General features: G+C 41.7%; 1 protein-coding gene across 1 annotated transcript in view; it reads left to right on the forward strand.

The window, feature by feature from the left end:
* The window catches only part of FASN (fatty acid synthase), a 44,332-nt gene extending 31,883 nt beyond the window's left edge, over nt 1-12,449 (forward strand). Inside the window, exons 30-43 of the mRNA XM_057405369.1 lie at nt 581-700; nt 858-980; nt 2,559-2,779; nt 3,014-3,215; nt 4,075-4,226; nt 4,688-4,779; nt 4,939-5,090; nt 5,375-5,617; nt 7,028-7,216; nt 7,718-7,945; nt 8,367-8,587; nt 9,104-9,202; nt 9,323-9,574; nt 10,657-12,449. Coding sequence (XP_057261352.1) covers nt 581-700; nt 858-980; nt 2,559-2,779; nt 3,014-3,215; nt 4,075-4,226; nt 4,688-4,779; nt 4,939-5,090; nt 5,375-5,617; nt 7,028-7,216; nt 7,718-7,945; nt 8,367-8,587; nt 9,104-9,202; nt 9,323-9,574; nt 10,657-10,794 — 2,432 coding nt within the window. The 3' untranslated portion in view covers nt 10,795-12,449. The remainder of the gene's footprint in view (nt 1-580; nt 701-857; nt 981-2,558; nt 2,780-3,013; nt 3,216-4,074; nt 4,227-4,687; nt 4,780-4,938; nt 5,091-5,374; nt 5,618-7,027; nt 7,217-7,717; nt 7,946-8,366; nt 8,588-9,103; nt 9,203-9,322; nt 9,575-10,656) is intronic.
* Nucleotides 12,450-14,374: the final 1,925 nt, after the last annotated feature.

Consider the following 14,374-nt stretch of genomic DNA (forward strand, 5'->3'; position numbering starts at 1 on the left):
ACTGAGGGTCTAGTGTCACAGGGGAAAATAAAATAAAATTTATATATATAAGAAATAATAATACATGAGAGAGGAAATTGTGTGTGTTTATATATAAAAATATGCATTTACATATGTACTTTTTGCTTCAATATGATCTCTATAACTTTGATCTAGTTTCTAGACTAAAAATGGGGTACATGGTAAATACAGCTACTGACTGTGCTTGAAACTTCAACAGACAAATTTATATACCTCTGTACACTATATACCTCTGTACACTATATAATGAAGTGTGGAAAAATATTAAGGCTACTTCATTTTAAATTCAGTAATATGGTAAAAGAGTGTCTATCTGTTGCAAGGCTTGGTCTGTTTCCAGTCCTTGCTCCAGCTCATAAATGAGCAGTAACAACTAGACAGCCTTTGTCCTAAGGTTTGACACCTTGAGAGCATGAGAGCTTTGAAACAAGTGCTTGATGGCTGCTCAGACTTAGTCCTGTGGAAATGACGTGCGGATGAAAATGGGCTGTTTCATCATTTAAAAAACCAAACGCAAAAAAGGAGTACCGGCATCATTCAGCATTTCTTTTACTTTCAGGCTCCACTGAGAAACGTGAGTATCTCCAAGCAAGATTCCCAGAGCTGGATGCCAATAGTTTTGCCAGCTCCCGAAATACTACCTTTGAGCAACATATACTGCGACTTACTAATGGAAAAGGTAAGAGCAAGAAATACTTTTTCCTTCTTTTGTCAGCTATGCCTCATTATGCAGTTGCAGGTTCTAAAGATAAAATGAGTCACTAGAAAGCAGGGTTAGGCTCTCAGCAGAGTTCAGAGTTGAGTTTATTAAATAGTTGCTTCTCTTTTCATTGCAGGTGTGGACCTTGTGTTAAATTCCTTGGCAGAAGAGAAGCTCCAAGCCAGTTTGCGTTGTCTTGCTCAACATGGGCGCTTTTTGGAAATAGGCAAATTTGATCTGTCTAACAACAGTCAGCTTGGTAAGGTGGGGCGTTGGGAAATAGATCTCATTAGGTTTAAGCAAACATGACAGCACAACCTATATATTATCTTAACAGAGACCGATCTTCAAATTTAGAGAAACTTTTAGCTGGGATACTTTTATCACTAGTGATTTATGTAGTTTTTCAGCAAACACCTTTCGGAGGAGCATAAAACATGTAAAATAATTCTCTTCTTCAAAGACTGTTTAAAATCAGCATAGGACATGTTGCCCACAGTGTTTGAATAGGAAAGTAGTATGAAACAGCATTTATTTCACATGGCACTGTTTACCACTGTGTCTGATACATTATAGATTTCCTAGATCTGTTTGACTTGGAAACTTTTTGGGATGTCACATATCCATTTGTGATAGATGAGTGCACTGTAAAACTCAGCAAATGAAGTTCATAGTTCCACAAGCTGCAGTTTTGCCCTCTCTTCTGGATAAATATAATTAGTGAAAGTTAATGGAATTTTTGAGATAACTACAGAGAACCTGATATTGAGAGAACCTTAATTTGTTGTTTCACTAAGTATCTGTGCCATTTTGAAAAGAATGTGATAGTTCCGGTTGGAAGGGACCTGCACATTTGAGTACCTTCCTATTGTTTTTAAATTGCTGGGCCCAGTACTGCACATAGAGCTCCATGTGAGGCTTCACCAACAGTAAACACAGCAGGACAGTCACCTCTTGCCCAGCTGGTTCTGCTGTGTCTGGCAAACCCCAGGATGCGGTTTGCCCTCTCAGCTGCCAGGGCACACTGCTGGCTCCTATTGAGCCTGCTGCTAACCAGTTCTCTGCAGTCCCTTTCTGCAAAGCTGCTCTCCAGCCAATTCCTCTCCTAACTCATAGTCCTCTCCAGTCCTCTCCTAACTTGTACCTGGCATTATTTGGTCTCAAGTACAGAATCTGGCATTTGTTCTTGATAAATTTCCTGTCATTGATGAATGCCCAATGTTCCAGTCTATCCAGGCCCCTCTGCAAGGCCTCTTGTTTCTCAAGAGAGTCAATAGCACCTCCTAGTTTTTGATGGCATATGGGGCAAGATTTAACCTGATTTATCCTGGATGGCAAAACAAATTCAAATATGTTAGTGAAAATTAACAAGTATGTTCTCCTGTTGTAGAATGATTGAATATAGCAAGTGTTGACAGTCTCTTTACATTTCGAGAGATCCTAGCATTTTGGAAAACTTCCTGTGAGAAAGAATTTCCTGTGGAGATGGACAAGGATGTAACATGGAGTTCTCGCTCCTCTATGACTAACTCGGCTGGACACAAAATGTCCTTGTCAGTATCAGACTGACCATGTTGTAGCTTGTCTTCTTCATACACAATTTTTGCGAGTAGCATTTTTGTTAAACTGGTCTGCTTGTAAAAGAACAACCCAATTAATACAGCATTTAGAGTGTATATGCAAGAATGAGTTTGGAAAATGTAGAATGCTAGCAACTAACTGCTTTACTCCCGAGTCTTACTTTACTGACCTATAAAGAAATGTTTCTGAAGCAGATGACAGACTCTGTTTTGAAATGTCAGCCAGCATCAGGTCATAACCAAGTTGCTTTTTCTAGGAATGGCTCTCTTCCTCAAGAATGTGGCATTTCATGGGATCCTACTAGATGCAGTCTTTGAGGAAAATCAACAGTGGGAAGTGGTATCAGAGTTGTTGAAGAAAGGCATAAAAGATGGTGTAGTAAAACCCCTGAGGAGTACAGTCTTTAACAAAGAAGAGGTAGAAGCTGCCTTCAGGTTCATGGCACAGGGAAAACATATTGGCAAAGTTATGATCAAGGTAATGAGATAATGACTCTGATTCTCATCCTCTGTAGGTAACAGTATTGGATATTTTTGATCCAGTTCCAGCTGAAGTTGAATAACTGGGACAGCACAGGATGGTTATTTCTACTGCAGACATTGTAACAGGTGTTCCTGGGGTGGCTGGAGGAGCCAGGCCCGGAGCAGGAGGTTCAGGGGTGACATCTGGGGGCAGCTCATCTGAACTATGTTTTTTCTGCACGGGGGGCAGGTCCAGGAGGAGGAACTGGAATCTCCTCTGAGAAGGTCTGACCCGGTTAAAATCTCTGCCATCTCTCGAACCTCCTGTCCACCTACCAAGTCTTACATCATCACAGGGGGCCTAGGAGGATTTGGGCTTGAGTTGGCACAATGGCTAGTTGAGAGAGGAGCACAGAAGCTCATACTGACATCTCGTTCTGGCATACGAACTGGTAAGCAAAACAGGGAACATGACTGCCTTTCAATAGATCTGAGTTTGTAGTTTCTTTCCATTTTTACAGTGTCCTATCAGTAATTAATAGTGTCTTGATATGTTTTTCTTTTTTCTCATGTATGTATTCTCTCACTTGAAACAAGCCGTTTTAGTTCCAAAGGAGGAAGTATCTTTTAACTTCTTTTTCAACTACTTCTTCCCTCTCCTTGTTTTTTTTTTTTTGTTTATGCTTCCCAATTCTATCAGCCCATTTCTTCCCTTACCCAGGATTTTTTATCCAGCCTTACTTTTACCCCCTCTATGAAATCTGTCTCTTAATACCTCACTGACTTGTTCCGTAGCTGTAGCATAGGAGATCACATGCCACAAGGAAGGACCGCACAAAACTGTCTCAAGTTTTGTGTGGATGCTTACTCTTGCTCCTTCAGATAGCTGATCTGTAAGGATGTGCCCTATTATGTGATAATATCAGTAAGCATTTTTATTCAGTTTTAAGCCATTAGTTTGATTACAGTTGCAGAATTGAGATTTCTTAGTAGCGGTAGCCTTTTCACTCTTTCCTCATACAAATTCAGTCTACATAATTCTGTCTCTACAGATTTCTTTCCATTGATAGGTTTGCAATTGTACCACTTGTTCAAACACATAGACCAGCTGTTTCTACTTCTTAAGTTCCAGTTGTGCTACTATAATCTGTTGCCTTACTCTAGCAGTTTTGTCCCGTTTTCTGCTTGTAGCTGAATTGGGTATTTATCTATTCAGTTCCTATCTAGTCAGAAAAGAGTAAGGGGCAGGTTAACCAAAGCCTTACGGTTTAAATGCTTCATCCCAGGTACTGGTCACCTTTATTTTTATAGGCTATCAGGCTGAACGTGTTAGGCAGTGGAAGGCACTGGGAATCCAGGTATTGGTATCTACCAGTGATATCGCAACGCTAGAAGGAGCACAGCTGTTGATAGAAGAAGCTTTGCAGCTTGGTCCAGTTGGAGGCATCTTTAATTTGGCTGTGGTAAGTGACTTGTAAGGACTTGTAAGAGAGAAAGAGCAGCCATTCAAGTGGCTTTTCTACTGAGGGCAATCAGGCTTCATACAGTTTTAGATTGCATCTCTGTGTTTCAAAGGACACTTTGCTTTGCCCTTACCTGGTGACTAAAGGCTTAAGGGTCTGGCCCCTTGACCTGGGAAGCAACTTGTATGGCCAGTGATTTCAGTTGACAAACGTTGCCTGAGACCCATGGGGACAAGAAAAGTCCCCCACAGAACTTGACAGCTGAAGGCTGCAGTGACAGTACTGAAAAAAGCAGACTTGCCAAAAGCCATGTTGGTCCTAGTCATTTCGGGGCATTCAGGGTATGTCCATACTCTGAAGTTACACTAAAGCATTGTGTAGTGATACCCTCTCGTATCTCAAGCCATGTGGCCAATTTAAATGGAAAAATACACTTTTTTCTCTTTCTCCCCTCCCCCCAGGTCCTGAGAGATGGTATGATTGAAAACCAGACCCCAGAATTATTCTGGGAGGTCAACAAGCCCAAGTATTCAGGCACCCTTCATTTGGATTGGTAAGTGTCTGTAGAAGAGACAAATATGTACTGCTTTCGTGGTCACAGAGCTGATAAAACTTAAAGCAGTTTTAAAAACTGAGTCTTGCCCTAGTCTTCCCCAGTGACAGAGTTATCAGGCTTTTCTGATGAAGTTTCTCTCCCCTGCTCTACTCCAAGGGTGACTCGTAAGAAGTGTCCAGACTTGGACTATTTTGTTGTGTTCTCCTCTGTAAGCTGTGGAAGAGGAAATGCTGGTCAAAGTAATTATGGCTTTGCCAATTCTACCATGGAGCGTATCTGTGAGCAGCGACATCACGATGGACTCCCAGGTAAGATGACTTTACTGATTGCACAGAATCATCTTTCTCTCGAAACATCCAGAGGAGAACCAGCTCACCAGAAATTTTTGCCTTTGTCCGGATATTGAATGTTGAAGGCTGTTTCCTCTCCTAGCTGTTACCCTGAGTCATTCATGTGTGAACAAATACTGACCATTTAACAGAATTTTAAGGAAATGCAGGCCTTCACTTAGCTGGTTTTTAACTCCCTTTTGTTGCTGCCTCCTGCTTTAGTTAGTTGTCCAGTGTGTTCTTTCTTCTGATTTCTTCTCCAGGCCTGGCAATCCAGTGGGGAGCCATTGGTGATGTGGGCATCCTTCTTAAGACAATGGGACACAAAGAGATTGTGGTTGGAGGAACCATTCCACAGCAAATCAGTTCATGCCTGGAGGTGCTTGACATCTTCCTGAATCAGCCTCATCCTGTCATGTCTAGTTTTGTCCTAGCAGAAAAGGTCTCTGTGAAAACTGAAGGAGGCAGTCAGCGGGATCTTGTAACAGCTGTTGCTCACATCCTGGGTAGGTGCTCTCAGACAAGCACTGCTGGGCAGTGTCTACCATCTCAATGCTTTTGGAAATCAGTGATGATGCTGCAGATGCTCTATTCAGCATCTCCTCCTGATTTCCTGTGCTGTGGGGGTGGTGGGGGGCTGTTTGTTTCCTTTACACTGATGCTTCTCTCCAATAATCAGGTCATTTCTTGACCTTACTGTATTTACATACACATGCATACCTCACTGTCTTGGGTTTTCTTTAGAGTGGACTGGCACCTTTCTCCAAATGGAGAATCAACATGAACAGCCCTGAAGAGCAAAATTCTGGGACAGCACATAATAGAGCAAATACATAACTAGCTTTGAGTACTATTGCAGCTTTCAAACATTCACCTTGGGATATCCTTATACTGCCAAAAGTAGCTTTTATGTACTTAGTGTATTCTCTCATCAGCTGTCATTCTGTGTGAACATATAGTAACCATAGCTTTACTATGTGTTACAAGAAATGCCATGTCCTCCTGGCTGTTTTGTACCTCATGAATTTTACCATTGTCCCCTCTTCTTCTGCTGAAAGTGAATAATCTCTGTCAACTCTGTTGTCTCTTTTGTGGACAGAAGCATGTATTGCTTCTTTGTTTTCTACCAAAAGAGATACTGATACATTAAAGGCAGTCTCCTGAGTATTACTGAAGGAACTGTGGGCAGTCGGACAAGTCTGACCTCGCAGAACAGATGTGGCTTTGAGAAGTCATAGGAAAGCATCTGTACCAGCTGTAGGGTTAGTTTGAAAGGAGAGATAGTGTGAAGACAAAAAAGGGGGAAGCTAGTAAGAAGATTAATGGTGGGAGCATGGCAACCAGAAGATGGAGGCAGGGAGAAAGAGCTGTAGATGCAAGTGTTGCTTTGTAAGGAAAGGGTAAGAGACTTTAACAGTGTGAAAACTGAAGAGGAAAAGGGAATGAAGACTATAGGCATTGTCTTCTCCAGTGTGATAGACATCAGGTGTTGCAATCAACCATCGTTGATGGTTTTGTCTCATGCTGTAGCTGAGGGTTAGTTAAGTTTAGAACTGCAGTTTCAGTTGGAGCCTGCAGTAGGTGAAATTCCTCTAGGTGGCTGTTCTGAACTTGGTCTAGAGCTGTAGTGACACAGCTCACACCTGTTTAGCTGAGGCTGATGTATCCCCTGTCATCCCTGTCGTAAAAGCTGCACACATTTAACATGTACTCTAAAGACAAGATCCTATATGAGTAGGCTAGATGTGGATTGTAGAAGAGGTGACTTGTTGAAAGCATTAGATAATCCTAAAATGTAATTCTCTAGCTGCAGTTTATTCAGGTTTCAGGGGAATAGAAGGTGGTTGAGAAGAAAACTGCAAGAGGCCTACAGCTGAAAAGAAATTGGCCTTTTATTGGTGTGCTTTTTTTCTCAGGTGTTCGTGATGTGAGTAGTTTGAATGCTGAGAGTACCTTGGCAGACTTGGGCTTGGATTCCTTGATGGGTGTGGAGGTGCGCCAGACGCTGGAGAGAGACTATGACATTGTTATGACCATGAGAGAAATCCGACTTCTTACAATCAAAAAACTCCATGAACTTTCTTCCAATTCCAGGACAGCAGAGGGTATAGTGCCTGCATTGGGGTTGCTGACAGTCACCTGAATGCAAATAATTAAGCTTCCAGTTTCTTTTGTCTGTAGTGGCATAAGCCTCAAATAATGAAATAAGGTTATAGCTGAAAGGCTTTTAAGTGACAGACATGTCACTGAAGTGCATTGGGCACTGGGGTCAGGCCCATTAGTTCTGGGAGCAGGGTATAAGAAAGAGTGTGAAAGCCACTTTCTTGCCTGGCTCTTATCTGCCTGTATGAGTACTCCTCTACAGCTGTGTGCAGGATGCAATTTGATACCTTTTACCTGTCTAAGGAGTAAACGATGTAATGTCATGCTTACTGTAAGCTAAAAGCATATGCAGTTGCTGAAGATCTCTGTCTGTGCCCTGATGATTTAGTGAGCCAATGGGCTAATCCAGAGCAACCTTAAGATTCTTCTTCAGGACTATGAGTGTGTGACCAAGACTGATCCTGAATGTAGTTGTATTTTGTCTGGTGTGCTTCCCTTCAAAGAGCTAAAGCCATCCCAACTGATGAAGACAGGCCCAGGCAAATCTCCAAAACTGGATTTGAACAACTTGTTGGTGAACCCAGAAGGGCCAACAGTCACCCGCCTCAATGATGTTCAGAGCACAGAGCGCCCTCTTTTCCTTGTTCACCCCATTGAAGGATCTGTTGCAGTTTTCTACACTCTCACCTCCAGACTTCATATGCCCTGTTATGGGCTCCAGTGCACAAAAGGTATCTCAGTTCATCATCTTGAATTTGTAAAATAACATTCTAATTTTTGGTTGCCTTATAGAGATAGCTTTGCTTCTAGACTCTTAAACTCTGAGGTTAAAGTATCAGTACCTATAGCCTGCACCAGGGTCATGTCAGGCTTCCCCAAATAACAAGAGAAGTACTAGGTTAGATTATGTATGGGCAAATGGAACAACTGGATGTTGCACAGTCCCTGCCAGCAGATAAACATGCAGGAGAAAAACAAGGCATGGTGCTCTACCTGGCTTTGGAAAGCAGCAACATTACTATTCTTTGTCCAAAATGTTAAGTTGCTAACCATAATTCAGAAACTGACCTTCAACAAAATAATGTGGATGTTTCCACCTGCCTGGCAGTGTCTTTCACTGGAATCTGTTTCTAACTTGCTTCTGTGTTCTAGCTGCTCCCTTGGACAGCATACAGAGCCTGGCAGCCTATTACATTGACTGTATGAAGCAGATACAACCCGAAGGACCTTACCGCATTGCTGGGTATTCCTTTGGTGCCTGCGTAGCCTTTGAAATGTGCTCCCAACTGCAAGACCAACAAAATGCTTCCCATGCACTCAATAGTCTGTTCCTCTTTGATGGGTCTCATTCCTTTGTGGCAGCATACACTCAGGTAAGAGACGCAAAGAAAATCTATTGTCTGGGGATCATCCTGTGTCAGGGCTCACATTCTAAGATCCTGCTGCTCCAGATATGAATCATCTGAAAAGATGTCTTGACAGGGGAGTTGGCTGATGGCTGTAGGTAGATGCTTAGGAATGGCTGAAGGATGAAAGCATATGGGGGGTGGTCTCCATTAACTGGTGAGGGCTAGGAGACAAATGTTGCTCTTGCTATGATGAATTGTAATATTAGTATGTTTTTGGGAGATCCTGGAGCCTGCAAGACAAGATCCTTGTGTAGGGATGCTAGGAAACCTTGCTTAAGCATTCCCTTACATATCCATTGAACTTTCTGTAGGATACTAGGCTCTTGGTAATTGCCAGCGGTGGATCTGCCCTCACGGGATCTTTATTCCACACCCTAACCTTTTTTCTTTCTTTTTTTCCTCCCTCACCTTTTCCTGGTTCAAAGCCATTTGTTCTGTAATTATTTTTTATCATGTTCACATTTTATTCTTCTCCTACAGAGCTACAGAGCCAAGCTGGCCCAAGGAAACGAGGCTGCATTGGAGACTGAAGCATTGTGTGCCTTTGTTCAGCAGTTTACAGGCATTGAATATAATAAGGTGATGTTGGTTTGTTTGGGGCTTTTTGTATCTTTGTTTCACAAGAGGGCTGTGGTTTTCTGTTTAACAGATGGATTATCAGATATTGAGACTAATGGAAAAAAAAAATATTATTTCCAGCTGCTGGAGGTTCTTCTACCCCTGAAAGATCTGGAGGCTCGTGTGAATGCTGCTGCAGACCTGATAACTCGGATGCATGCAAACATCAATCGTGAAGCACTCAGCTTTGCTGCTGCTTCCTTTTACCATAAACTAAAGGCTGCTGACAAGTATATACCAGAGTCCAAGTATCATGGGAATGTGACATTGATGCGTGCAAAGTCTCACAGTGAATATGAAGAAGGACTGGGTGGAGACTACAGACTCTCAGAGGTCAGTCTGAGGCCTGCTGGTGACTGTTGAGGCTCTCTTGATACTTGAGGGAGCAAAAGAAAAGCATGGAAAATCATCCTTACTGCGGGGGAAAGGATGAAACCAACTGAAAGAAATTACAATTCTGCAGCTATTGTGCTCTAACAGGAACTTAAAGTCCCTAGAAGCAAATGAGTTGACTGTTCCAGGCATTTTCTTGGGGTAGTGAGGGCTAGAAGGAGGTCTACTCTCTCTATTGGATAAGTGTTTCTATAGCTGGTTCTTGCAGCTCTCTGTCTAGACTTCAGATAATAAAGATGTTAAGAGTAACTTAACAGAAGTAACTTTTAGTATCCTTCTGTCTCTGTAAACTCAAGTTTGTCTGCTGCTTGAGGGCAGACTTCTGAAGAGCAACTGTCAGACTTTTGACAACAGAGGTCGCTCTTTAGCTTTTAGCTTTTGGGGACCGCTTTGAAGTTAGTATGTGGGTTTCTTGTGAGCCTGAAAACTACTTTTTCAGCCCATGGTCCAGATAAGGTCGCTGGTCTCTAGCCCTGTTCATGTAAAAGGGTTAAGTGTCTTACATTATTGTACAATACCAGGGAAAAGGGAGAGAGTTTCAGGAGCACCTGCTTCTGGTATCTCTTTTCCCTTCATACTTCTAAGTTACACTCATTATTGATACTAGGTTAACTTGTATGTTATTAAGAGTTACTTAATGACCTTAAAGGAAGATTTGATGGTAGTGGGAGAAAGATTAGGCCAAGAGGAGCATTATTTGATTTTCCTAAGGGCTTGGAAGTAGCCATTTTATCATTCTTTGATATTGTAGGTAATTATTCAGTTAGCATCAGGTTGGCTTCTTGCCCAGCTTATATTTGAGTGGGTCACCTGTCAGGCTGTCAAATTATCATGCTTTAAAACTGATTCCAAGCAATGCCCTGCAGCTGACCTATAGAAATGTGTCAAACTGGTGCTGTTTTCAATTGAGTTTGACCGAGATAGTGTTGTAAACTATGAGTGACTTAGAAGACTGCCAAACCCAAACCAACTACCTGATTGTATATGTGACTGTAAAGCTGTTCTTTTCCGTATCTATGCAGGTATGTGATGGGAAAGTATCTGTCCATATTATTGAAGGGGATCACCGCACCTTGTTGGAGGGAGATGGCGTTGAATCTATTATTGGGATCATCCACAGCTCACTGGCAGAGCCACGTGTCAGTGTCAGAGAGGGTTAATTTCTGCTCGCTTACCACCAATGGTGAAGAAAATGCCAACAACATTCTTTGTTATGACAGACCCCAAGGAACTCTTCTTGTTGTTCAACATCTCATCTGCTCTGCTGCCAGAACTGGGAAGTCCAGCTGAACTTGATTTCTTTCTCTTGCTCATCTTTTCCTTTCCCAACTTCATGGGTTCTCTCTCCTTGTTCTCTTCGTATGCTTTGTTTTCCCCTAGTATCCCTGTCTGTGTTACTCTAGTGCTCCAACTCTGTCACTATGCACTGCTGTGAGGGTTGCCCATCGATGGTTGTTCCTACACCCTTGGCAGTATGAAAAACAAATTTAGGAGTAGATTTCTTGTGCTCTATATTGTTTTTGTCTTAACAGTATTCCAAAGCATGTGTGATAGCACTTGTTGACCAAGCCCGGTGAGCAGGGAGAAGAGCTGCAGCTGATTTCTGAGATACCTTTTTGTCTGTGAAGAATCTGTCTGTGGCTATGTCAGAAAGAGAATTCCATTGAGGCTTTTGTAACTTTTTTTTTGTCATTTGATATATTCTAAGTATTTATTATGTCAAACCAGAGACTTCTTACTTGGTTTTAATTTATCGTGGGTTATAGAAGAAAAGAAACATCCCTTTTTGGAGGGGAAAGCTTATTCTACAAGGGGAAGTTGCCTATATGTTAAACCAAAGTGCATCTTTGGAATAATGTGGTTTCTTTTTCTTCTGTTTTTTTTTCTCTTTCTCCCACTGCCATTCCCAGTTCAGAAAGGAAAAGGTAGTAGTGAGGAAGGCAGGGCTCTTGCCATCATCTGCTTTTTTGGGAGGGGGGCGGGGGGAGTGTAGGATGGATGCCACTGTATGGAACAGTCTTAACACTTGGTCTGATAAAAAGAAGGCAAAGCTATCCGTAGGAAGGTACTTTATATTTGTGCAAGGTTCTGTGCTCTGTTCTATCAGAACCTTAGTAAAGCATTAAGACTATTGCTTTACCTTTTTCCTTCCCACCTCCAGTCTTGCCACCCAACCAGACATTTGGAGTGGGGGTTAGGGGTGGGATAAAGTTCTTCAATTATAACTTAACAAATCCTCTTACCCCTCCCTGCTCTTCCATAACCAAAGTTCAGGCAAACATACAAGTATGTACCCGGAGCCCCTGTATATTTTATTTAGCACAGGGTCTTCCTAAGCCTTGTGTATTCATTTTCCTCTCAGTAATGAGACTGGAGATCCCACAAAAGTTAGCTAAGTAACCAGTTTGATGGCATGATTTTAAGACATAGTACCTTTTTAAAGGAAACTTGCATAAAAGTCAATAAACTTCTTGCCTTTGCTATGCTGAATCTGTCCTTTCCAAAATCAGTAAATCCTTACTACACTTATGATACAGAGGAGATGTGGGTAGCAATGAAGCCCCAACTAGGAGGAGCTATTATGCCTCTCAGAACTGCTATAAATCCCGTTTGCTCCATCTGAATCCCCCAGTGAAGTGTCCTGGTAGTACAGGAGCATTTCAATGACAGGAATAGATGGCTCTTCACTGCATGTTCTGACCTAGTGTCTTGCTTATGCCACCCTCTGTTGATAGTGGCTGGGTTAACTGGTTTTAGTTTTATAAAGTGTTTCTTCTGTGAAATCTGAAATAAAACCAATATAATGTCACCTTAATTTCCAAAATAAGTCTTGTTCTTTTTCTTTTTTTGTTTTGTTTGTTGTTGGTTTTTTGGTGTTTTTTGGTTTTTTTTTTTTTAATATGTTTTGGTCTTAACAGTGTCTTTTTGGCTTTCCTAGTATTAAACAGAATTGATCACTGGTTGGCTTTTTGTCTTATTCTCTACCACCATTTTTTAATCCTGTGTTTCATCTACAATCTCTCATTTCTTGGTAAAAAGCAAAACCTGTTTCTGGCATATCCGAGTTGGAGTCTGTAGAAATAATAACAATAATAAAGAAGACTACTTATTCTGGAGCATGGCTTTTTGTTGCCATGATTTTGCACACACCCACAAGATTGAAGTGGAAACTCCTACATTCTAATCCTGACTCCACTACTGTGGTTTTGAACAAGCCATTAATGCTACTGCCTCAGTTTCCCCATTTGTAAAATGGGACTAATGGCATCTACCTCAAGGTCACTGAGAGTGTTACGTAATGGGTATAAATGCTGTCAAGTTATTAGGTATGACTAGGTGTTAGGAGGTAACAGAAGGAGGGGAAGTGGCTAATGTGTGAGGGTGAGGTGCCTTACAGCCACAAAGAATCTAATACTGAAGAGTGGCTGTGTGAACTGGGCATATGTGCATGCTCTGGGACTTCATTATGTCTACTGCATATTACCCATGCACATCGTGGCATAGGATACTATGTAACAAAACAAATGTGGTTGGTTGGTTCGTTTTTAATTTAACTACTGGCAGTTGTAGTGAGCCTGAACAAAAACAATGTTGAAAGACTTCTACTTGCCTTGGTTCAATTGACAACCTAGGAGGAAAGAGAAAGGAGTGATTAAACTTCAAGCAGACATACTGCAATAGTTCTGTGCTAAAATGTTTCAACAAATCTTGAATGAGAGGGAGCAAGGACTAATGCTGTTCCAGCTATTGGCGTAGGAGGTGGATGAGTGCTCTGTATAAAGATTCATGGTCTCATCTAAGCAAAGCTTGAAGATAACTGGTTTAGTAACAGAAGTTCCTCAAGGACTTAGTCTACATGGTCTCAATGTTGCTTTGGTTGTTACTTGAAAAGCAGAAGGTTGTTTTGGGTTTGATCCCCCCATAATTTTGTAACTATGAGCTGCTGCCCTGTATCCCATTCTGCAACTGGCTGCTGAACACAGTGTGCCAAAAATAAAAACCTTACTAGTGCTGGTACTGCTGCTTGTTTCTCACTAGTCCATCAGATAGGCATAGGCAAATGGTAACATACATTCTGCAAAATTGAAAACTACAGTTGCTTGCCTTGAGAAGATGAGGGCAGAAGTCAAGTCCTTAACAACTACCCTTCTATAAGAAATTGAAGTGGGAGTTTCTGTTGTCAACTCCTACTCACTTTTCAGTCTCCTTTTCAGCTAGCTTCTCATAGGCTTCTCTACACCAGGCTGGTCTTAATCTTGAGACTGAGAAACACAATGCCCTGTTGGCCCTGTAAACTTAATAGGTTCACAAACACATTGCTACCCTGAAATCGTGGGCAGTATACCTTAAATCTGCAATATAGCCTTAATAAGAAAAATAAGAAAGCTATTCTTTTTTCTATCCTACCATTTCCCTGAGGAGAAAGAAATATGCCTCTTGCCAAAGACAATAGCTAAAACATGCAAGAACTGGTGACTAAACAGCACTACCAGACTGCTCAAGTAGAGAAGTTTTCCAGTGCTGAGGGGGAGGTCAAGTAAAACCCAAAACATTTAAGGTAGACCAGTGATAAGGGAAGCAGGCATTTTCCTCCTGCAGCTAGTTACTTTACTGTCACTGAAGATCAGGCCCATTGCCGGCAACTCGGCCCAAAAGAAAAAAAAAAAAAAAAAGCTAAACCCCAAACAAATTCTGGAGCAGCTGCTTAAGAGATGGGGGTGGGTGAAGGAGAATTAGGCT

The sequence above is a fragment of the Pezoporus wallicus genome, unplaced genomic scaffold (genome assembly GCF_028554395.1).
Source record: "Pezoporus wallicus isolate ANWC-B61680 ecotype Strahan unplaced genomic scaffold, APGP_CSIRO_Pwel_v1 contig_7750, whole genome shotgun sequence".
In the NCBI taxonomy this organism is placed as follows: Eukaryota; Metazoa; Chordata; class Aves; order Psittaciformes; family Psittacidae; genus Pezoporus; species Pezoporus wallicus.